The sequence below is a fragment of the Lactuca serriola genome, chromosome 8 (assembly GCF_051521515.1).
Source record: "Lactuca serriola cultivar US96UC23 chromosome 8, Lser_US96UC23_V15, whole genome shotgun sequence".
NCBI classification, from domain to species: Eukaryota; Viridiplantae; Streptophyta; class Magnoliopsida; order Asterales; family Asteraceae; genus Lactuca; species Lactuca serriola.
The window spans coordinates 108,587,032-108,611,700 of record NC_136415.1 but is presented as its reverse complement, the minus strand read 5'-3'; the positions used below and the strand labels follow the sequence as shown (position 1 = coordinate 108,611,700).

General features: G+C 37.4%; 1 protein-coding gene across 4 annotated transcripts; it reads right to left on the bottom strand.

Moving 5' to 3' along the window:
* Nucleotides 1–358: 358 nt before the first annotated feature.
* On the bottom strand, nt 359–24,198 carry LOC145065432 (uncharacterized). Of its 4 annotated transcripts, XR_013688422.1 has the most exons (14): nt 23,858–24,198; nt 23,598–23,682; nt 23,241–23,293; nt 23,088–23,175; nt 22,851–22,981; nt 22,594–22,764; nt 22,247–22,498; nt 22,087–22,133; nt 21,906–21,996; nt 21,627–21,819; nt 21,395–21,517; nt 20,688–21,301; nt 20,270–20,488; nt 359–846 (listed from the first exon to the last, which is right to left on the bottom strand). XR_013688422.1 is itself a non-coding variant. In XM_079012419.1 (12 exons), the coding sequence occupies exons 1-12, from the start codon at nt 24,033–24,035 to the stop codon at nt 20,761–20,763; spliced, it is 1,953 nt and encodes a 650-aa protein (XP_078868545.1). In that variant the 5' UTR covers nt 24,036–24,198; the 3' UTR covers nt 20,513–20,760. The 4 variants fall into 4 exon arrangements, 2 of the variants coding, with proteins under 2 accessions (XP_078868545.1, XP_078868546.1); XR_013688421.1 differs by lacking the exon at nt 359–846 and having other exon boundaries at nt 16,722–20,488; XM_079012419.1 differs by lacking the exons at nt 359–846; nt 20,270–20,488 and having other exon boundaries at nt 20,513–21,301.
* Between the last annotated feature and the right edge of the window lie 471 nt (nt 24,199–24,669).

Below are 24,669 nucleotides of genomic sequence, written 5' to 3'. Positions count from 1 at the left end.
AGTCACAAATGAAGAAGGTTATTGTTCAAATGTTGTAAATTGTCAAAGTTTAGTGGCATTAGTGTAAAGAATCGTCAAACTTTAATGTCAAGAGTGTAAAGAAGTAAAAGTGAAAGTTTTGTGACAAATGTGTAAAGAAATAAAAGATAAGTGGTAAAAATATGAATGGATATATATATATATATATATATATATATATATATATATATATATATATATATATATATATATATATAGTTTGCACATTTTTTTAAAGTTCAAACTTTATAAATAATTGATTAGCAATATGATCATGCAAATTGTCTTTATATTCATTGCCATAGTGTAACACCCTTGCTAGGGCCCAGCTGAATCACACTTCAAAAAAAATGAAAAACATTTATAGAAAATTTCCCAAAAATTCATAGTTAATGATTAACGGAAAAACACTTTGGTCCCAAAATAGTTTACTTAATCAAGTTTGAAAACTAGCGAGATTGTTAACAATAGACATCAAAACAAGATTCAAGTTCACCACACATTTTGTGGTCTTCTTAAAGTCCAAGTTAAAGCCCCTGACTACGCCGGGGAATCTGCCCTTTGGGGGTGTTTCCCTTAGATTTACCTAAGGGCGAGGACCCTTGGAACACCGCCAGGTACGCTGCCTCAGACCCCCGTCTTCTCGATTCCTCTTAAGTTATCCGAGTGTGCACTCCACACCTCCAATCTCAAAGGTACTCGACTTCTCTCAAATAGAATGTTGACTACACTAAAATATCGATGATACTAAAATCACCAACATTTCTCTCCCATTATAGTGTAATCCTTGATTCCACAAAATCAAACTCATGGATAAATGAAAATCTCCTGAAGAGTGAATTTTCATATTAGTATAATACACATTTCAAACACTCGAGAATTTAGGTGTCCTGTGGATTGAACCCTCAACTCATTTGAGTAACTGAAGATATTATACACATACGCTTTACACAAATTCTAAAGTTTTATACTTGACACTATTACAAGTCATGTGTCCAATCCATTCATGAGTGCATAAAAGCTTAGCCTAAGTTTTCTGAAGTGGCAAAACATCACACTCACATAGGTAACTTTCCTAAATCATGCACCTATATATGCATTTTTCAAATGAAATATTAAGAAATTACTTAAACCTAACGTAAGTCTTACATATTCAAGCACATACATTGAGATGTTATAAACGAATGCGCTTCAATCTCCACAAGTAAGCTTTCCACATTGATTTCATCATCTAACATTGTATTATAAGGGAATTGGGTATCTTACTCATACAGATTTCAAGTGGTCCTTAAACCCATACCTATCACTGACTTTCTTACCAAGTCTCTACCTAACCCCTTCGTCAAGTGATCAGCTTAATTCTGTTAAGATGGAACAAATTCAACATAAACTATATCTTGAGTTATAAAATCACGTACCATATTGTGTCTAACACCTAAATGTTGCGACTTTCCATTATATACGTGGCTATAGGCCTTTGTCAAGGTGGCAACACTATCACAGTGTATAGAAATGGGTTATATAGGCTTTGGTCACAAAGGGATTTCAAAAATAAAATTCATTAACCATTTTGTTTCCTTACTAGCGGCTACAAAGGCTACAAATTCAGATTCCATAGTTGAGTTTGTGAGGCAAGTTTGCTTCTTTGAGTCCTACAAAATCTCACCTCCTCCAAGAAGGAAAACACAACCATTTGTAGACAATTGGTCCTCGATGTTTGTAATCCAACTAGCATCAGAATACCCTTCTATGACTGAAGGAAACCTTACATAAGTCAAACCATAATCCATGGTTTTATTAAGATACTTCATCACCCGCCTTGCTGCTTACTAGTGGTAAGTACTAGGATTGCTAGTAAACCTGTAACACCCAAAGTTTTAAAGGCCGAGAAAGGAAAGAAAACCCTAACTTTAAGGGGGGACTCGGCGAGTCCAAGCGGAATCTGGGTCGAGGAGTAAGTGATCGTCTCGGCGAGTCGGCCAAGGAGACTCGGCGAGTCAGGTCTGTTCGAGGAAAACCCTAAATCCGGGACTTTGGGCGCTATTTAAGCTCCTTATTCTCTCCATTAGGGTTCCTTAGAGCCTCCTTCATACAGAAAACGAACCCTAAGCCTCCATTGTTGTGCATTCAAGCTTCCAAGCCATTTTTTGGGTGATTTGAAGGAAGAAGAAAGAGGGGAATCAGTGAAGCTTCAAGGATTGGCTTCAGATCTGGAGTTTGTGGAGCCTTTCTGAGGTATTGAAGGTATTAAGTCATTTCCTTCCTTTAGATCTTCTATGGTTGTGAGATTTGGGGATTTTTAAGCCATGATTAGTTGTCCATTTGAGTTAGAAGCCGGATCTGGAGTTGCTACTTCAGATCTAAGCCGATTTTGGTCATGGGAAGCATAAAGTTTCAGCCCTTGAGTTGATTATGGAGCCTCCTTGCCTTAAACCCTAGTTTATGGTGTATTTTGCCTAGATCTCCTTCTCTACACGTAAAGTTTGCAACTTTACGTGAGGAATGGGCTTGGGAAGGGTAGATCTACAGTTTGGATTCCATGCATGACTCAAAAGTCCTCTGCATGTATAGAGATCTGAATGGACTCAGCGAGTCCTTTGAGTGGACTCGGTGAGTAGCATGAAGATGAGGAGGAACTCGACGAGTGGGATGAACAGCTCGTCGAGTCAGATGAAGTTGGGTAGGAATTCAGCGAGTTGGATGAACAAATCGGCGAGTCTGTTGAAGGCTGTCTTGGACTCGGCGAGTCAGGTCGCGAAACCCCAAACCCTTCGAGTTGAGACTCGAATCAGTGAGTCGAATGGAGACTCGGTGAGTTGGACAGGTCAGGACTCGAAAATCAGTAAACTCGGCGAGTCATGGACTGACTCGGCGAGTCGAGTCGCGAATAGAAGGACTCTGAACATATGAACTCGGCGAGTCAATAAGGTGACTCGGCGAGTAGGGTTGACCTGGAAGGTTGACTTTGATCAGGACTTTGACTTTGACCAGGGTTGACTTGGTTGTCTTTCGGGGGTCAGTTAGACTCAGTGTTGCATTGATATTGGTAGCTCGGGGAGCTAGTGGAGCAGGAGTTCAGAGAGTTGCCAGTCGGCAGCTAGTGGGATCATCAACAAGTTCAGCCAGTGCAGGTGAGTTTCCCTTTTGTATGAATGGGTCTACGGCCATAATGCCGGCCCATGTAGTTATGAGTAGAAGACCCGGGGGTTAGCCCTAGGCACAGTATGCTAGTATGATATTCAGGACGAGGTCCAGTGATAGCAGGCGGGTGCCCAAGGAATGGTTTATGTGATAGTTTATACTTGTTGTCTGTGTGATACTTGTATGTGCCTGGTAGGGAGGTGAGTGTGGGCGAGGTCCCGTATCTCACCAATAGCAGAGTGTGGATGGTGTTCCACATCTCAGTAGCAGCAGATCAGGGGCGAGGCCCAAGTTAGGGAAGGAGTGAGGGTGGGCTGGGCCCGTACCTCACTATCAGTAGGAGTATGGACGGGTTCCATGACTCATCAGCAGCAGGACAAGGGCGGGGCCCAGAGATAGGCGAGGCCTTTGGACAAGATCCGTTAGTATGTGTTTAGCTTATGTGATGAGATATGATATGTTTATGTGCTATTATATGTTAGTGGGCGAGGCCCTGTGACAGGCGAGGCCTAAGTGAAACAGATCTGTATCCGAGCGGGGCTCGAAGCCAGGCGGGGCCTGGAGCGGCGGGGCCGTTGTAGCGGGCGAGGCCTGAGGTAGGTGGGCGAGGCCCATGATAGCGGGCGTGGCCTAGTATGTGCAGTATGTGGTTATGCATGGTATGTGGTAGGGTGGGAAACTTACTGAGCTTCGTGCTTACGGTTTTCAGTTTTGGTTTCAAGTACTTCCGGTAGCGGAGGGAAGAGCTTGGGGTGATCGCATGGCACACACCATAGATTAGACAGCCTGGGAATGTTTACTCTGATAACGAACATGTATTTTGGAAACTAATACTCTGCTTATGTTTTGAAATGATGAATTTGCTTTAAGTATTGTTTTATTAAAAGAAATTTTTAGTCTTAAATTTTGGGACGTTACAAGTTGGTATCAGAGCCTTGGTTTGAGGGATTCGGACATGCTCTCGGGTGTGTCTGAACTCAAACTGAGGAATTGGTATAGAAGTTTTCAAAATGAAGAGGACAGTTTTTTAAAAGAGAGTTTTGGGAAAGAAAACAGTTTTAGAAAAGCAAGAATAATTTAGAAAGAAAAGAACTTTGAAAATAGAAAAAGGGTGTGGTGCATGCAATCAACCGAGCTCAAATAAGTACCCCAAAATACCCATACAATTTATGTTATGATTATCAGTTGATAGAACAGCATGCTAGATTAGGACTAAGGATCTAGGGATGATGCCTTATGTGCCTATTATATGTGTTTTGAGCTGCATGATAGTGCTGATTAGACAGTGGTATGATAGCCTGTTTAGGTTATGCCTGAGTTGTTGAGTTTGTGTGGGTCTATGAGTTTGTGTTGCATGCTAGTTCAGTTTCTTGCTATGTGGATATGATTGCTTGAGTATGTTGTGGTTAGATTTTCCCTTGTCTGAATGCTGCTTGCTTTGTGCATTGTTGGATACTAACTGATGGGAGTTAGCCATTAGGTGGATACGACACGTCACATGTGATCATGGTTGAATAATCTCAGAGTGCTGGATTTGGTCCTATTGCGCAGCTCTTGTTTGAGTCCAACCGTTGTAGGGACGAGTCTTTTACTTGAAGGATTATCTGAGCCTCGTCACATGTGATGGTATCCAGGTGATGGCTAATTGGCATCACAAGGAGACCTTCAGCAGCTGAGGATTGGTTTGAGTTGAGTCAGAGGTTTTCCCAGGGTAAGCCTAGGATGAGATAGGGCTGGGAGCAGTAGTAGTGGATAAGGGACCTGGTGGAGTCGAAGCAATTCCTGAGGAAAGTACGGATAGATGTGGAAGGTAGTATGGGCCCGTACTACTGAAAGCAGAGGATTCGTACTCGATTCGGGAAAGGCCGAGACAAGACCGGGAACCTGGTAGGGTGTGTTTGGTCTCACATCAGTGATGAATATTCTGATAGTGGTTGTGGTATATTTTCAGCATGGTGACGTTGCGAGAGAGACCAGCGGGCGGATCAGGCGCCGGAGAGGGATCAGGCTCGGGTTCAGGGGCCGAGCAGCTCGAGGAGCGAATGAGGGAGTTGATATCCGCCGAGGTTACGCGTAGTATTCTAGATCAGACTTCTGTGATCTTTGGCACGGTCAAGGAGGGTATATTGGAGATTTTGGATGAGAGGCTGGGAGCCTTCCGTACTGAGATGATGGCATTGATGGGAGCGCGTACCTTGCCATTTCGGGAGTTCAGGGCTTGCGAGGCACCAGATTATCATGGGGCTAGGGACCCTATCGCTAGCAGCAGATGGTTGGCTGATGTTGCCAACGCATTCCGTACGAGCCGGTGTCCTGAAGGGGACAAGGTCAGACTCGCTTCATGTCTTCTGAAGGACAGAGCGAGGGATTGGTGGTAGGAGATTGGTCATGCTTTGGGGGATGATGCCGCGTTGGACGCGATGACTTGGAGCGATTTCTTGGCCAGGTTCAGGGCGGAGTTTTCGCCGATTATTGAGGTGCAGCAGTTGGCACGTGAGTTTCAGGATTTGACGCAGACCACTGAGACTGTGGCGGAGATCACCGCCAAGTTCAGGGAGAGGGCTCTTCTTGTACCGTAGTATGTCGCGGGTGAGGAGATGAAGAAGGCCCGATACCATGAGATGTTGACGGATGACATCAGGGAGTTCGTGAGCAGATCCAGCTGTAAGACGCTGCAAGATATGATTTCTCGGGCTAGAGAGAGGGAGATTGATTTGGAGCAGATCTGAAAGAGGAAGCCGGATGAGGTTCAGGTAACTGCAGGTTTGGGCAAAAGGCCCAAGGGATCAGATTCGAGATCGAGGGATTATCAGGACCGCAGTCGGTACGGGAAGTGTGGCAGGGCGCACGGGGCGCGTGCAGGAGTGGTAGCGGTGGTGAGTCTGGCTGTTTCAAGTGCGGTCGGGCTGGTCATTTCAGCAGGGATCAGACTTGTTATGTTTTCACTGCAATCAGCGGGGCCACAAGAAGGCCCAGTGCCCCAGTTTGTTTTCAGCAGGACGGGTGATGGCACCTGCCCCTGCAACTTTGAGGATCACAGACGGCCGTCAGGGCCGTGCAGAGGCGCCTGTGATAGGAGGCAGAGCTCTTCAGATGACTACCTTGGAGGCGCGATCAGCACCAGACGTTGCAGGTATGCGATTTCTGTTTTCAATTCTTTTATTTGTGCATAATTATATTGTTATGGTTCTGCATCATTATCGGTATGAGTATTTTATTTTTGAGCAGTTGATTGTGATCGAGTTATATGCCATCTGCATACCTTGGATATTTGAATGGTAGTGAGGGGATGTGCCCTATTGGAGAAGGCTACATAGGATGCAGTAACTGTAACATGCTTGGGAGGGACTTGGTATGTCTCGCTAGATCGGAGTTGTATAGTGTTAGAGATGGATTGGTCAGATCCCTAGCTATGGTAAGCTTGGGTTCCTCAGCAGGTTGATTATGGAATGGTAGCAAAGATTTCTTTTGAGTATTGAGCAACGAGGGGTAAGCAGGATCGTAGTGGGGGAGAATCCTCCGAGTTTGCAAAGGTAGGAGCACGCAGATCCTGAATGAGTGTCCGATCTCCGAGAAGGAAAAGAAGTGGTTCAGCGTTTGATGGATCGAGGATTTCAGGGTTGGGAGTTTGAGAAACCCCCATCAGCTAGTGCGTGTGATGGTAATGGTTAGCACGTGGTTGGGAATTCAGGTTGTGGATCGCCCGTAGGACTCGAGGGAGTCGGAATGAGGATCTTGAGAGCTAATGGCACATGGGTGCCTTCGTTTTAGCAGTCAGTGATGGAAGTGTTGAAGACTACGGGTAAGCCGTAGCATTCCTTAGTAGCTTCGTTAGCGGAGTTGGGGCGAGGCCCTTACCTCCTAGTGATCAGTCAGGGATCAGGAATGGGTAGTGGATGAGAATGATAGGGAGTTTGCCTATGTAGCCCTAGAGAGGTGAAACCTTGGGAGAGGCCGCCCCAGGATATGGTTGGGTGAGACTCGTGGGCGAGGCCCGAGCGAGAGTGATTAGACTAGTGGGACTAAAAGGATAAAGGCGGGTGGGACTCGTAGGCGAGGCCCGTGAATTTTATCAGCGCAGGTGGGACCTGGTAGGGACCTTAGTGTCAAGCTAGGGGATCGGGGATCCCAGGTTTGTAGTGCCGGAGTGGCAGAATAGATTGAGCAGTTATAGGTGGTCGGAGTTTCTTCGGAAGTCGCTGGGAGCGACTAGTGGTGGTGTTGGGACTAGCTACCGGTGGGAGCCGGTAATCCAGACATTGATAGGTTGGTAGGGACCAGGGTGGTCTCAGTTCATCAAGAAGGCAGACAAGGAATAGCGGAATTTTCAGTCAGTAGTACTGCGGGTAAGCAGTGTATGGTGGAATTCAGTTAGTTGAATCGAGGGGTGCTCGGCACCAAGTTTTGACAGAGAAGAGTGTCAGTGGTTACTGACGGTGATGACCCGTACTGGAAATAGCGGGGATGATGGATTGGTGAAGATAGGATCTTCACAGTGACAGAGGAAATAGTTGGTTGTGGAGCATCGCCTTGGGAAGGCAAGAGAATCGTGAAAGGAAAGAAGGGGTCAACCCCTATGAGTTCAAGTGCAGTACTCGGAGAGCACCAGAAGGATGGTCGGTTGAGTAAGTTGTGTTTCTAAGTTGTTCAGGGTCAGGTTTGACCCGAGGTTTTTATCCGCGAGGATTATGTTAGTCAGAATGACCGGGTGGAAGACCAGCGAAGGTAGGCAGCTGGTGTTGGGGTAATTGGTGGATTTTGGAAGCAGAGCGCAGACGGTGGGCCATAGCAAACTTCGAGGACGAAGTTTAGTTTAAGTGGGGGAGAGTTGTAACACCCAAAGTTTTAAAGGCCAAGAAAGGAAAGAAAACCCTAACTTTAAGGGGGGGCTCGACGAGTCCAAGGAGGAACTCGACGAGTCCAAGCGGGATCCGGGTCGAGGAGTAAGTGACCGACTCGGCAAGTCGGCCAAGGAGACTCGGTGAGTCAGGTCTGTTCGAGGAAAACCCTAAATCCGGGACTTTGGGCGCTATTTAAGCTCCTTATTCTCTCCATTAGGGTTCCTTAGAGCCTCCCTCATACAGAGAACGAACCCTAAGCCTCCATTGTTGTGCATTCAAGCTTCCAAGCCATTTTTTGGGTGATTTGAAGGAAGAAGAAAGAGGGGAATCAGTGAAGCTTCAAGGATTGGCTTCAGATCTGGAGTTTGTGGAGCCTTTCTGAGGTATTGAAGGTATTAAGTCATTTCCTTCCTTTAGATCTTCTATGGTTGTGAGATTTGGGGATTTTTAAGCCATGATTAGTTGTCCATTTGAGTTAGAAGCCGGATCTGGAGTTGCTACTTCAGATCTAAGCCGATTTTGGTCATGGGAAGCATAAAGTTTCAGCCCTTGAGTTGATTATGGAGCCTCCTTGCCTTAAACCCTAGTTTATGGTGTATTTTGCCTAGATCTCCTTCTCTACACGTAAAGTTTGCAACTTTACGTGAGGAATGGGCTTGGGAAGGGTAGATCTACAGTTTGGAGTCCATGCATGACTCAAAAGTCCTCTGCATGTATAGAGATCTGAATGGACTCGGCGAGTCCTTTGAGTGGACTCGGTGAGTAGCATGAAGATGAGGAGGAACTCGACGAGTGGGATGAACAGCTCGTCGAGTCAGATGAAGTTGGGTAGGAATTCAGCGAGTTGGATGAACAAATCGGCGAGTCTGTTGAAGGCTGTCTTGGACTCGGCGAGTCAGGTCGCGAAACCCCAAACCCTTCGAGTTGAGACTCGAATCAGTGAGTCGAATGGAGACTCGGTGAGTTGGACAGGTCAGGACTCGAAAATCGGTAAACTCGGCGAGTCATGGACTGACTCGGCGAGTCGAGTCGCGAATAGAAGGACTCTGAACATATGAACTCGGCGAGTCAATAAGGTGACTCGGCGAGTAGGGTTGACCTGGAAGGTTGACTTTGATCAGGACTTTGACTTTGACCAGGGTTGACTTGGTTGTCTTTCGGGGGTCAGTTAGACTCAGTGTTGCATTGATATTGGTAGCTCGGGGAGCTAGTGGAGCAGGAGTTCAGAGAGTTGCCAGTCGGCAGCTAGTGGGATCATCAACAAGTTCAGCCAGTGCAGGTGAGTTTCCCTTTTGTATGAATGGGTCTACGGCCATAATGCCGGCCCATGTAGTTATGAGTAGAAGACCCGGGGGTTAGCCCTAGGCACAGTATGCTAGTATGATATTCAGGACGAGGTCCAGTGATAGCGGGCGGGTGCCCAAGGAATGGTTTATGTGATAGTTTATACTTGTTGTCTGTGTGATACTTGTATGTGCCTGGTAGGGAGGTGAGTGTGGGCGAGGTCCCGTATCTCACCAATAGCAGAGTGTGGATGGTGTTCCACATCTCAGTAGCAGCAGATCAGGGGCGAGGCCCAAGTTAGGGAAGGAGTGAGGGTGGGCTGGGCCCGTACCTCACTATCAGTAGGAGTATGGACGGGTTCCATGACTCATCAGCAGCAGGACAAGGGCGGGGCCCAGAGATAGGCGAGGCCTTAGGACAAGATCCGTTAGTATGTGTTTAGCTTATGTGATGAGATGTGATATGTTTATGTGCTATTATATGTTAGTGGGCGAGGCCCTGTGACAGGCGAGGCATAAGTGAAACAGATCTGTATCCGAGTGGGGATGTGATATGTTTATGTGCTATTATATGTTTGTGGGCGAGGCCCTGTGACAGGCGAGGCATAAGTGAAACAGATCCGTATCCGAGTGGGGCTTGAAGCCAGGCGGGGCCATTGTAGCGGGCGAGGCCCAGGATAACGGGCGTGGCTTAATATGTGCAGTATGTGGTTATGCATGGTATGTGGTAGGGTGGGAAACTCACTAAGCTTCGTGCTTACGGTTTTCAGTTTTGGTTTCAGGTACTTCCGGTAGCGGAGGGAAGAGCTCGGGGTGATCGCATGGCACACACCATAAATTAGACAGCCTGGGAATGTTTACTCTAATAACGAACATGTATTTTGGAAACTAATACTCTGCTTATGTTTTGAAATGATGAATTTGCTTTAAGTAATGTTTTATTAAAAGAAATTTTTAGTCTTAAATTTTGGGACGTTACAAAACCGATTGAACTTTCCTACAACAAATGCAATAGCAGGCCTTGTGATGGTCATAACATACATCAAACAACGTTTTACCTTTGAATATTCAAAATTTGAAATTGTTTGACAAATATTAGGCATAAGTTTCACACTTGGATCAATAGTACTCATTCGTGAATACTCTGAACAATTGAAATTCTTAAGAACCTTCTCAATGTAAGTAGATTGTGATATAGAAATTCATTGGTGTTCACGTTTGATTCTTATTCCAAGAATCACTTCTGCCTCCCCAGTAACATTTATAGATAATTAACATGATAAAAATTCTTTAGTCATGTCAACTTATCATTGATCAGTTCCAAAGATCAACATATCATCCATATACATGCAAATGATTACTCCTCTACCAGTGCAAAGCCTTTTTTAATAATTAATTTTGTTGCAACTCAACTTAGTTTTATAAATTTTAAATTTATCAAGGGTTTCATCCTTAGAATGTAATAAGTATACAAAACAAAAACGAGAATAATCATCTATAAATGTAATAATGTATTTCTTATTACCTATGGATGGAGTTGCATTCAAATCACATAGATCACTATGTATTAATTGAAGCATAACATAATTCATTTTTATATTTGGAAAATCATGTCTATTAATCTTAGTTAGCATACAAGTTTTGTACTTTTTTATGTTTATGTCAAAAGTTGGTATTTAGCCATTTTCAGACATTTCAAACATTTGTTTATAATGTACATGTTCTTAGCGAGCATGCCAAAGAGAATACTCATTAATACTAGAACAAGCCATATATATCGATTCTACAACATTGTCATATAAATGTATCACACTTTAATAAAATATCTAAATCCTACAAATGTACCACGCTTTGATAAGATATACTTATCATATTAATACACTTGTTTATAATCATACTTATTTAATACCAAGTTCTTCCTAATCTTAGGAACATATATAATATTTCTAAAAATAAGACTTTTTCGAGAACTTAAAACTAGACACACTGAACCACGACAAAAAATCGGAGCTTTATTATGGTCTCCCATATAGAGCACCGATCCATCATCTACTACTTCATAATCTTTGAACAAGTGACAAACTTTACATACATGACTCGTCGCCCCCTAGTCTATCCACCATGTGTGATCATCATCCTACACATAATATGCTTCAAGAATCAATGTTACATGATATATAAAAAAAAGTAGTTCTAAAAATTAAATTCTAACCTTGTTGTGGTTGTAGACCTTAATCTTGAGATCATTGTCCTTATGTGCTTGCACAATTCTTGTTCTTTCTCAAACCACAATCATGTTTCAAGTGACCAGGTTCGTTGTAATTCCAACACACGAGTTTTGGTTTCTTGTTGGAACCTTTGTGATGGTCATCTTTCTTCTTTCTCTTTCCTTTGTTATTTTTTTTTCATCTTCCATCATATTAACAAGAAGATCCATGATCATCCTTTTCTTTTAATTTCTCCACTTTCTTAAACCCGAAGGCCCTATTCAATTCATAAGTGGTTGCCAAGTTGTATAACAGACAACTTTTCCTTTTATAGTTTTAGAATGTGCTTGAAATCCTTCCATGATGGGGGTAACTTGTCTATAACACTTGAGATAAAAACGAACTCATCCATTTTCATCTTGTGTTGTTCAAATTGTCCCAGAATTTGCATGAGTTCATGTGCATGTTTGACATTTATGCTTATTATGCATGCTTATGAGTGGTTTATTATCAAGATTATTGATATGGATGTATATGATTTCACTTTTTTTGCATAAATATTTGCAAAATGAGTTTTTTTTAATTGTCTTTGGGAGTTGGTTATTTTTCAAAATGGTGAAAGACATGTTTATATATGATCTCCTTGATTGTTATTTAAACCCTGCATACTTCTATTTTTATTACATCATCATTGTGAGGTACTCCATTTGAGGGTAGGCATATCTGTATAAGGTGGTAATTTTGTACACAACACTTTTTAACCATAAACGAGGGTGATAATTTTGTGCACAACACTTTTTAACCATAAGCAACAATTTATGCTTTATAGTAGTACAATACATTCCTTTAAGCATAAATTGTTGTGTACGGCTAAAAAGTGTTCTGTACAAATTACTCCCGTATAAGGAGTATGTTTCCCATATTTTGGGTTCAACAAGGGAAGTTAAGTGTCATCTTATTATTTTAATGTTTTCGGTTGTGGTTGATGTTTTTATAAAATCATTTTTATCAAAATAAACATAATGATATTTGTCATCGTAAAAAAATCGAGGGCATTTGATGCAAGAAATTAATACTAAATGTGTGTGTGTTCAAATTACGGTCAAATAAGCAAACTAAATATAAACAAGTATTGAACTTGTCTTGTGCATTGTCGCGGAGAACTCATTTGCACTTATAAAAACAAAAACCATAAAAAGAAATTATGTAACAGACAAAAAAAGTTAGCTTTAATGTGTAGGGTTGTTGGGGGTATGAAGTCGTGTCCAACACATGGAGCACTTGGAGTTGCAAGTGAGCATCAGGAATCACAAGTAAGAACTTGGAGGTACATGGAGTACTTGGAGTTGCAATGGAGCATCAGAAATCAACATGGAGCACTTGGAGTTCATGGAGCATGTGATAAAGGAACGACCCATTTAAGAAGGAAATGGGTCATCAGACAAAGGATGAGATCTTCTAATAAGGGGTATGGAGCACCTAAGAATGGAATGGAGCATCTTGTGATGTTGCATGATGAAGGTGTGTCACATGTGTTCTTTGTTTAGCCATGATATCATTTGATGAGCCACTCCTAGAAGATGCTCACGAGTGATGCTCATGGAAGATGCTCGCGAATGATGCTCAAGAGATATGCTCACAGGTGATGTTCATGGAAGATGCTCGCGGATGATGCTCGTGGGATGATGCTCACTAGGGATGCACATGTGATGATGCTCACGAATGATGCTTATGGAAAATGCTCATGTGATGATGCTCACGAGTGATGCTTATGGAAGATGCTTACGGATGATGTTCATGAGGTTGAAGATTCCAAAAGCGTCTACATGGCCTTCTGTGATTGGTTGAAAATTAGGGTATCCCCTTTATGGGCTAATTATGGATGGCTTGGCCCGTCAGAATTAGGGTTTTCCATGATTGTCTATAAATAGGCACATATCCCCATTCAATATTCTTTGTGCGAGTGTGTGTGAGTGCTTGTATACAATAAGTTCAAAAGAACACTCATTGTGAGGTTGAGTTCACATCCTTCTGAGTAGTTAGTAATCGAGAGAGTTTCTTTTGTTTTGAGAGCTCAAATGAGGTGTAACATTTGTGTGTGATTGTAATTGTCCTTGGAAGTTTAATAAAATCATCTCTCTCTCTCTCACACACACACACATATGGATATAGATCACCTTGACCAAACCACATTAAATATTGTGTTCAGTTTTTTATTTAAGTTTTTAAGAAGTTTTATTCTGCAAGTTTCATCAAAGTTTGTTTGATGTTTGTCAAAAGTGCATAAATTGTTTTGTTGTCATCCCAACAAACAAGGGTAACCCTTTTGTTATCGTCTACATGGTGCGATTTACAAATATCAACAGTCTACATATAGCATGATGGCGATACCTCGAAAATATAAAAAAAAAAAAAAAAAAGCTTCAATCAAAACAATTATCTACAGAGGAGGTGGGCGAAAATAAGGAACAAGTAAAACATTTTTTAACCTAAGATGTTCTTGTTTTGATATAGAAAAACAGATAAATATGACTCGGAAAAAAAAATCTTATAAGTTACACGATTAGCTTTTTAAGAAGTTAAAATTATATGGTTTTAGCTCAAATATCTTTTTTATTATTATTTATAAATTTCATATTAATTCGATTACAAAAAAATATCAACAATAATATACATTTAAGACAACCTCATAAATGGTAATTGTGGTTTCTCGAAATCTAGGATATAGTCTAAAGTTTAAAAAACCTTATATAAATGGTTTTGTGGTTTTCAATTTATATCACGGTTGGTCCCTCACCCACCTAAAAAGACTTTTATACCATTTTCATTCCTTTTATCTTTTTCTTTAATTAAAATATTTAAAAAGAAAAAATAAAATAAAATAAATAACACCGCTACCAATCTTCTTCCCTATCCCCTTTCTTCCCCCACATCGGAATACATTTTCTTATATTTTTCTAGTAGTATTCATCTAGTTTTCTGAAATCGTTCTATACCGATTGTTAATATACAAGAGAAGTTAGGAATTTGTTGTTAAACATGCTTTGAATTGTATGTATGTAATGCGTGATCGTGTGATGGAGTTATTGGTTTCTGAAATTTTTTGAGAATTGTTTAGCTACGGTTTTACAAGATAACTTTGTTTTCGTTGTATAATTTCAGGTAAAATTGAGTTATCTGAAGTTGCTTGCTTGTTCGTGATGGTTATTATTCGTCGATAGAATCAATTTAGCGATATATAATTGAAATGTTGTGTACAAGAAGATCTAGTATGTCGTTTGGAGCATTCCGATCAATCTTGGGATTTAGAAACGATCATTATCAAATTTCATACGGAGGAGGCGAACGATTCTAAATCTCCACTGGATCGTGAACTTGAAAGGTTCCTAGATCAAGTATTCAGTTAGTTCATGCATTTTCATCTTCTTCTCTCGATGAAATTCTCTCCATTTTTTAGGATATCCAATAGATGCATTCATTGCTTGAGGTCCTTGGTTATGGCTAGTGATGAAAGTATTTGCATGTAAGCAAGATTCATTCAAACCAATCTACCACCTCCTTGGGGTTCATCAGTTCTCTTATGAGAGAGAGAGAGAGAGAGAAAAAGAGAAGTCTTTTTAGGTGGATGACAGACCAACCATGATATAAATTGAAAACCACATAGACCATCTATGGGATTTTTAAAATTAAGGATTGCATCCAAGATTTTAGAAAATCACATGACCATTTATGAGGTTTTGTCTACATTTAAATAAGCAAACACAGAAAATTATTGAAAGTATGATAGAAATTTCCAACCCATAAAAAAACATGAACATGCATGGGGCCACATCCTTTTTTATATAAATTATGTAATACTTACAAGACAAAATTGAAAAAATGGTTATAATTGTCCAATTTTGGATACCTTGTGCAATATTGGTCCCTACCACGTTAACTTTAACAGCTTGGTTATTAACTTTTTTAAAAAGATAATTTTACCATAAGGGGCCACTTCTATCATTTTATCTTTTTGACAAACTATAACGACAATTTTTGCATTACACTGAATTATTATATATTAATTTTTTTTAATTGCTTATTTTTATAAATTCTTTTTATAGGATTATTATATATTAATAAATATTATTTTATTGGATAATTATATATCAATAAATTTACTTTTAATATATTATATTTATATTTTAATAAATAATACTTTTAGCATATAGTATTTATATATTAATAGATATTACTTTATTGGATTATTAATTGATTTTAGTTACTTTTTTTAATTCATTTTTATTGGATTAATTATTATTATATATTAACAAATATTTATTTATATATAATATTTATATATTAAAAATATTATTTTATTGGATTACTAATTTTTTAAATTTATTTTTTAATTTCTTTTAATTGTTTTCTTTATAAATTTCAAAAAAAAAATCTCATCCGCCCCATCTCTCCTAATTTATTTAAATATTTGATAGATAACATATTTTGGACAATACCACCATCGTAATTTATTTTAAAAAATCTCACCAACTACACAATTGTCGGACCAATGTTGGTGGTGGTGTTGTCTAAACTAGGTTATCTTCTAAATATTTGAAATAAAGTAAGAGAGGTAGGTGGGTGGGATTTAACTAAAAGAATTTATCCAATAAAAATAAAATTTTAAAAAAAAATAACTAAATGAAATTAATAGTCCAATAAAGTAATACTCACTCTATACCATATCTTTAGTTCACTTTTAACTTTTGAAGTCTTTATTTTTCAACTTTAACATTAAATATTTTTGTTTTTGATATATAATACCTGATGCAAAAGTTATTAATAAATTGCATTTTAAATGTCTTTTCATTGTTATAAGTTTCATTAAGTAATTTATAACACAAATAAAAATATTTAAGGAAAAAACTGAAAAAAAAAAAAAAAAAACATATTTCAAAAGTCAAAAATGAACAATAAATATGGAACCAATGAAGTATTTATTAAGTTATAAATAATATTTATTAATATATAATAATCCAATAAAAAACTTAGAAAAATAATTAAAAGAAATTAATAGTCCAACAAAATAATCTTTATTTATATAATAATAATAATAATAATAATAATAATTATTATTATTATTATTATTATTATTATTATTATTATTATTATTATCCAATATAAAGAAATTAAGAAATTAACAAACCAATAAATAATATCTATTAATAAAGAATAATCCAATAAAAAGAAAATTAAAAAAAATAATATATAATAATTCAATAAAATTAAAAAAAATAGATACAAAATTGGTCTGTGTAATTTGGTAAGAAGACACAATTTCAAAAATAGTCGTTGACGGTAATTATCATTTTAAAAAAGTTTACACCCGAGTTGTTAAAATTGGCAGGATATAGATAAAAATGCACAAAATATTCAAAATCGAAACACCGATGCACCACCAATCGGTTTTTTTACCTAAACCACATATTTTATTTTTAACATGACAATTTTTGCAATTTTGTCAGAGTTATAATAAGAAAAATAAGAGATTAACAATGAAAATTATATTTAGGTTTTTTTAAAGCACATTGTTAAAGCAAATAACAATCTCACAAACCATATATATATATATATATATATATATATATATATATATATATATATATGTGTGTGTGTGTGTGCGCGCGCGCGCGCGCACGTGCGGTGCGGTTCGGTTTTTTGCGGTTTTTGCAAGAATAGAAACCGCATCATCGGTTTTTATTTCGGTTTAGGTTTATGCGGTTTTTTCGGTTTGCGATTCGGTTTTTGCTCACCCCTAATTATAATATTAATATTTTTGCGGTGACTCGTCAGGTGAGGGTTAGGCGTCCCATATAAAATGTCTCAAGTTCATGCATTGTGGTTCAATAGGAAAATGTGTGTGACACGGTCTAAAAAGAGTTGTGCCTAGTAAAATCACCAAAGGTGATCCCTTACTTCAAAACCTCATAATATAGGGGGAGTCGCGAAAGTCACTTTCCCCTTTTTGTATACCACACGATGAAAAGGGAAAAATAATCAAAAAGGAATAAACGTGAGAATTATTTATTTTTTGTGCTTTATGACAATAACAATGCACTCATGAATAAATGTGTGAGAATTTTTTTTTACGTTTGTGACAGTTGGAAAAAGGTTATCATTGCATCTCCAACCAACCCCACTACAAAGATTGTTTTTCACTCTATTTTGATTTTCTACCTCGCTCTATTTTTCACACTATTTTGGTATAACACCAATTTTGATATGTTACGCTATTTTGGTATAAAAGAATACTATAGCACCAATTTTGATATGTTATATTGGTACTTTGGTTTTTGGTTATAAGTTTTGTGATAATATATTTTAGAAAGTTATAGAACAAAAAAGATATAAATAAGAATGTAAAATCAAATAAGTTGAAAAATGTTTTTGACGATCTATAAAAAATTGGATACACCGAGGAGGCAAGGAATATACTTTAAAATGGTGTGGGATCAAAGATGAACATTATTTGCATCATTTTTCACATTATTTTGGTGTAAAAATATTAAATAGTGTTGTGTGGGCGATGGTCTTATAGGCCCTTTACTAAGGTTTTAAACCTATCTTTAAGGGATTCATCTTTTTTTATTCATGTATCGAATAGCAAGTGATTTCCTACTTATGCAATGTGATTAGACAAAGTAGTTTTCCCTTATAACTTAAAATTCCAAACATTTGTATTTAGTTGTTGAAAATACAAAAACTTGGTTAGTATTACCAATTGCTTATGTTAGTCATTCATTTTTTATAACAACTCACATACCTCATGCTATACTCATAAATCCACACCTTTTAGCTTAAAAGGGACTTGAATCCTCAACCCTTTGGTGGTAACTGAGGGGTATATTTTTCAACACCCTTTGGTGGTGCAATTAGTCCATAACAATTTAGATGTTAATAACAATATTATATATTTGTGTAAGTGGATTTAACACATATAATAGTGTTTTTCAAGCGAAATTTTGTGGTAATGATTTAACTTTTTTCTATTTTGTGCAAAAAGTAACCCCTCCCCCTCCCCTTCCCCGTGACATCTCTTACCTAACAACCCTCTTATCCATGCTCATATTAACCCCAAATTGTTTTCAGTGTTATGAAAATAGTTTCGAATCTTGAACTGAAATCATTCTATCTCCATAATCATACCTTGATTTGAAAACCATAATAGGCTTTTTTGAAGCACCAAACTCAAATGTGGCCTCGTACTCATGAATATGCTTATTTTTTCTATCAAAGAGCCTACTCGCTACTCGAGGGTTTCTTACACACAATCTAAAGTCACAATAGTATAGAGAAAAACTATTTCTTGTACTCTATAACAAACAATACTTCTAACCCCCAAAATAATATTTTTGTCCGCTAGCTAAACAACATAACTACAAGCACGAATTTTGTACACAACCTAAACTTAATGTTATGATACGTTAAGCATAGCTTTCTCTCCTCCAAATAAAGGGCAAATCTAGAAAACGTTTCATTATTCCTAACATCATATACTCCAAAACGTTTCAAGATTCAAGAAAATATGATTGCATTTTCCAAGATAATACATGGCATGATTAAAATCTTCACATCTCACAACAAATAAAGGAGTCGCACAAAGTAAACTAACGTCACCTTAGCTAAAAACTACCCATAATAGATAGGTATGGTTAATTTGCAAGCTATTTGTAAAACTTTGAAATTGATATCAAAAACGACATTTGTGAGAGGGAAAAGCCATCAATGCCTCTTTATTTTGGTCAATTTTTTTACTCAATATTTAGTTTTACTTCATTGACCGTTTACAATATAGCAAAAATCAGAATCAACTTACTTACAGATAAGTTGGTCAAAATTACTCTTTCTACAAGGTTGATAATATGGTTATTTTTTATTTTTATTTTTTTTGCAAAAACATAATTTATAAATCAAAATGAATATATGTGTACATCTCTATAATATTTGTTAATAAAACTGTTGTCATTTCTGGTTGATAAAATCTTAAGTATCACTTTCATATTAAATTGATGTCACTATATAGCCATGAGGTAATACCATTTTGTTGTTTAAATGATTCATAATATTCATCGATTTTAACCTAACCTAATAAACCACTAATAAATTTGATGTGGTCCCTACCCAAAAACATTTGTGTGAAAGATAAGCATACGGGTATATATGTACACTCACACATATATGTATGCAGATTGCAGACAGATACATACGGTAAATATGTGCGCACATCACACACACACACACACACACACACACACATATATATATATATATATATATATATATATATATATATATGTGTGTGTGTGTGTGTGTGTGTGTGTGCAAAGGCATGCACATGGGTGAACTCAAGTTGAGAACTTTTCCCCCCAATTAAAATTTTGAGCTTCATTTTAAGTAGGTAAATATTAAAGTAGATATAGACCTCCCAACCATTATGCCCCATAATATAATATTATGAAATAAAATGATTAGAAATAACTATTTGTTAACAATATAAACTAAGTTGATTTACCTCCATTTTATAGTGTTCCAAAACAGAGATGGCAAAATGGCCAGGTCAAATGGGTAATTTTTAATACTGGTCAAAAGGGGGTCTTTTGGTGATTCATAGACATATAAGGTCAAATGGGTAATTTTAAGTTTCTACATTTGACCCATCAAATATGTAACCCAAAACCATTTTAGAAAAAAGAGGATATGCCAAGAAAGCTTTAAGAGATGCATATTATATAAAACATACCTCAATCGGCTCCAATAAGTCTTCACTTCAGAATGTTTGTCCAGCAATGCATAAGTGCCTCATCCACACTTCATACTCAAGAATATGAAGAGGGTCTAAAGTTTTTTTTTTTTTTTTTTTTTTTTGTATTTGTGGTGAAGGCATCAAAAGCGTTAGTTAACAAAAGTTAAAAAAGCTAGTGATGGCTTTAATGTCCAACAGCTCACCACACTATTAAATCTGTAGCATCAAAGCAAAACAAGATTAAAAATCAGCCTATATATATATGTATGTCTCTTCTGTCCATTGGTCGACACAACCAACTGTTTATACTTTATATTATTGTTGTATGAATATAAAATTATAAAATTATAAAATCATAAACCGCTAACCAAAACCAGGTTGATACAAACAAAAAAAAAAGCAAATAGAAGTGTACCGGGTAAGATTGCCTAAGTGGGCCCATTCTGCAGCTTCAAATTCAAATACATATTTACCTTCAACTTGTTCTTCTAATGCACCTTTTTCCTCTTATTCTGATGATGATCATAGTCATTATCTGAAGAACCATTCACCATCTGCCACGTGTCCTTCCTTTTATCATCCCTTCTTTTTCTTGAATGACGGCTACAGCTACAATCACTGTCTGATTGATCCCTGCTACTATGATGATGATGATGATGATGCCTTTTGTCATTTTTATGCCTCGCTTCATCATACCTATGGTTACCACTATGCACATCTTCTACTTCTAGTTCTACCCCTGAAATCGATCTATCTGTATGATATGATCCATGTTCTCGACCATCGTTTGTGGAATGAGAACGTTTTTCATATCTTTTATTATGACTAGATCTGATGTTTAGATCTTGATGTTTGTCATAGTGATGATCTTTTTGTAACTTTCTGCCATGGCTTTCTTCTGAATTGCTCACAGCCTTTCCCCTGCTTCTATGGGATTTATATTCTGATGATCTAGAAAGCTCATGGGAGTGAGACTCATGGCGCTTTGGGATTCCATTTCCATCATCTTCATAATCAGAAGACCTTTGTCTATAATAATTAAAAAAAAAAGCTCTTATTACTTCTGATTGTTATATTTGATCCCAATAGGCCAATACTTATGTTATATGGCTAAAAAGTTACCTCTTTTCATGGCCATATTTCATTCGGTTATCAATGTTCTGAAAATCCAAATTCTCAGGGCGTCTTGTGGAATGTTCAGCTCTGGGTCCTACAGGTGCCATACCTCCCATTCTTGTAACTCCACTGCAACCAAATAAGGTAACATGAAATTGTAGAGTGATCTTGAATATAATGAATAAAAGTAAGAAGTAAGAAGTAAGAACAACAAAAATGTTTATATAAGAAAGTTGACCTAGGGACAGGAAAGGCGGCATATGTAGATGCAACATAAGGTGGAACTCCATAAGGTGTGACAGGACTAAAAGGGAGCATCCCTGGATTTCCATACATATTCATGTAAGGATTGAATGGAGGAAACATGGGAGTGGGAGTGTTCCAGTAGGGCATCGGGTAGCCTGACACACCTCCTTGAAACATATGATCTCCTGAAAATGAAATTCACAAAACTAGATCATCAAAAGATAGTCTTGAAAAAATTTAACATGTTAAAGAAAAAAAAAAAAGAATTTACCTTTATGATACATATGATGTTCATTGGAAGCAATAGGGCAATCTCTTATGAAATGGGTTGGAGAGCCACACATGTAGCAAGTTCGCCCTCCCTGATTTCAACAAGATAAGATTTCATAATTCATATCGTATGTATGATTATTAATTGTAAAATGAAAAATCATGGATTTTGAAATAAGTACCATATTGATGTTGTTTCTATTGTTAACTGCATAGCCTCGATCTCCACCTGACAACGTAAGTCATTTCAGGAAATTTTGTTAAAGATGGGGGTTGAGTTAATACTAATAACTTAAAAAGTCGGTGTTTTGAAATTGTGAACATATATGGAATGAGAAAAACCTTCATTTGGCATGCAAACTTGAGGCATAACAGGTTGGTTTTCACCTTCAGAGTCCACAGAAGGTGTCAAATCTTTATGAGCATCTCTATTCTTAACTTTAAGCAAAGGAGTTGAATTCAAGAAATCATTTTTCTTGTTTAGTGACTCGTACACAGACTCTCCCATATTCTGATTTGGTCCTTTCTCAGAATAAAGCAAATCCAATTTCCTTTTAGTGGAAACCTCTTTTCCTTGAATACCAGATTCTCCATCTGAAATAAAATTTCAAAGAATCATATATAAGCTATAGAGGATTTTATTTTTATTTTTTTATTATTTTTGGCCAGGTAATATCAGAAAGTCTCACCTGGGACATATTTCTGCAAATCATTTTCTGGAGCAGTGGCAAGAATCTGGGATTCAAGAAAATGCTCAATCGCATGCCTGAGGGATAAATTTGGTAGCAAGTGTTCTACCCTATACTTAGTGGAAGAACATTTAGGGCACCTTGCCTTCAATGGAAGTACATCACAGATGCCTGTTCAAGCACAAAAATACATGTCAAAAATATATGGAATTAGTTCCAGCAATAATATCAACATAATTAACAACTTAAGGGCTTACATTTTTTACAAAAGCTATGCTGACAGCATGGTATCATCACAGCATTCTTGAAATATGTGTTGCAAATAGGACATCTTAGTTCTGATGGCAAGTCAACTTTTTCCAAATCAATACCCTTTGTGTTCGCCACTCTATGATGTCAAGTCAAATTTTGAAAAGGAAACAAAAAGATTGTTTAGATAATCTGAAGGAATTAGTTTATCAGAAACTAAAAAAATCATATGGCACAAACTTTACTTTTCCAATTCCATGTGTTCAACATCTACAGGTTCAGGCTTCTTCTCTAGAATTGTTTCTTCAGGTTTATTGCGATTGATACCTGCATCTGTGATGTTAGTTAGAGCCACCCATCAAAAAAATTATAATGTATTGCTTTAAAATGTTATATACCTTTCGGAATATCCTCACTAAGCTCACTTGCTTCAGGTTTATGATGTCTTAACCTGAAGAAAGTAGAATATCAGATGCCAAGTTGATAACAAGAAAAGACAAGATGATTTAGAGTATTAGTTAATCAACAGTACATATCAATTAATGAAATAGAAGACAGTGTGAAACGCTTATCACTCATACATAATTACATATACTCCCACAGCTTCCAACAGAACAATCCCACACACCCACATACACCAAAGAAATCATATTGTAAAAACTCATCAAACGATTAACTGATATCATATAGCTAAAAGATATATTAACAGGGTTTTATGAGTTAGATTCAATTCAATAGAAGAACGTAAAACTTACATAGCTAAAGGCACCGGTTCTGCTGGAACTCTCTTTATGATAACACTCGAACCACTAGGAATCTTGAATTCATCGTCATTGTACTCTAATAACTCAAAAATAAAACACGGAATCAAAAATAAAAAAACGAAACCAATTAATGATACATGAAAACACACTATTCTGCTGCACCTGTACGCCAACACAATTTACAGAAGAGGACTTGTAGCTCAAGAATATGAAAACTAAAAGCAGGTAGACTAATAGAATTAGAAAATAACCTTGACCAGTGAGGTCATCTAAGAAGACGAGATCAAAGTCTTTATGGCATATGCCGCTTAACTTCTTCTGACACAGAATTTTAGATCTGAGTGCTCCCACCGATATGTAGGGTTTACCACCATCGATTTCGATTGTATCGAAATTGACAGAGCTTCTGAATTTGAATCTGATAGACATAATCTATATTGTTTCTGATGAGTACGATTCGATGTCGCTATACGATTTGGAATGAGAACTTGAGAAAGGAGGAAAGAAGAAGGAGAAATATGAAGAAGAGGAACTGTTCAGTTTGTCGATAGAGGAGATGGGAACTAAGGTGCGTTTCACGTGACACGTGCAACATGTTGCACCTTATTTCGTCAAACAAACATTTGACCAACTATACTTTGGCATTCCATTTAAAAAGATAATGACAAAAATATCAAAGCGAGATTGGTGTCATAATCGTTTTTGAAGATTTATATATCAAGATAATTCACATCCTTAAAGATATTTGTGATTTGCCAAATATGTACAAAGTAGGGCTTAATGCAAGGTTAGTACAACAACTAATATGTATAGTATGAGTTTTTATAGTAGTAGTATTAGATTGATGTTGATATAGAAATGTATTTATTCCATGAGAAGCAATTGATTCGGTCTTTAAAATCGACTTGGATGTTGAAAGTAGTAACAAATCGGTCTAATTAAGATTAAGAATCCATTTCTAGAAGAAACTCATGTCCATATTAAAATTTTAAAGATAAATTATTATCGTAATATTTTCATATAAAGTTTCTTTATTTAATCTGTATCAATAAAAAAGATGTTG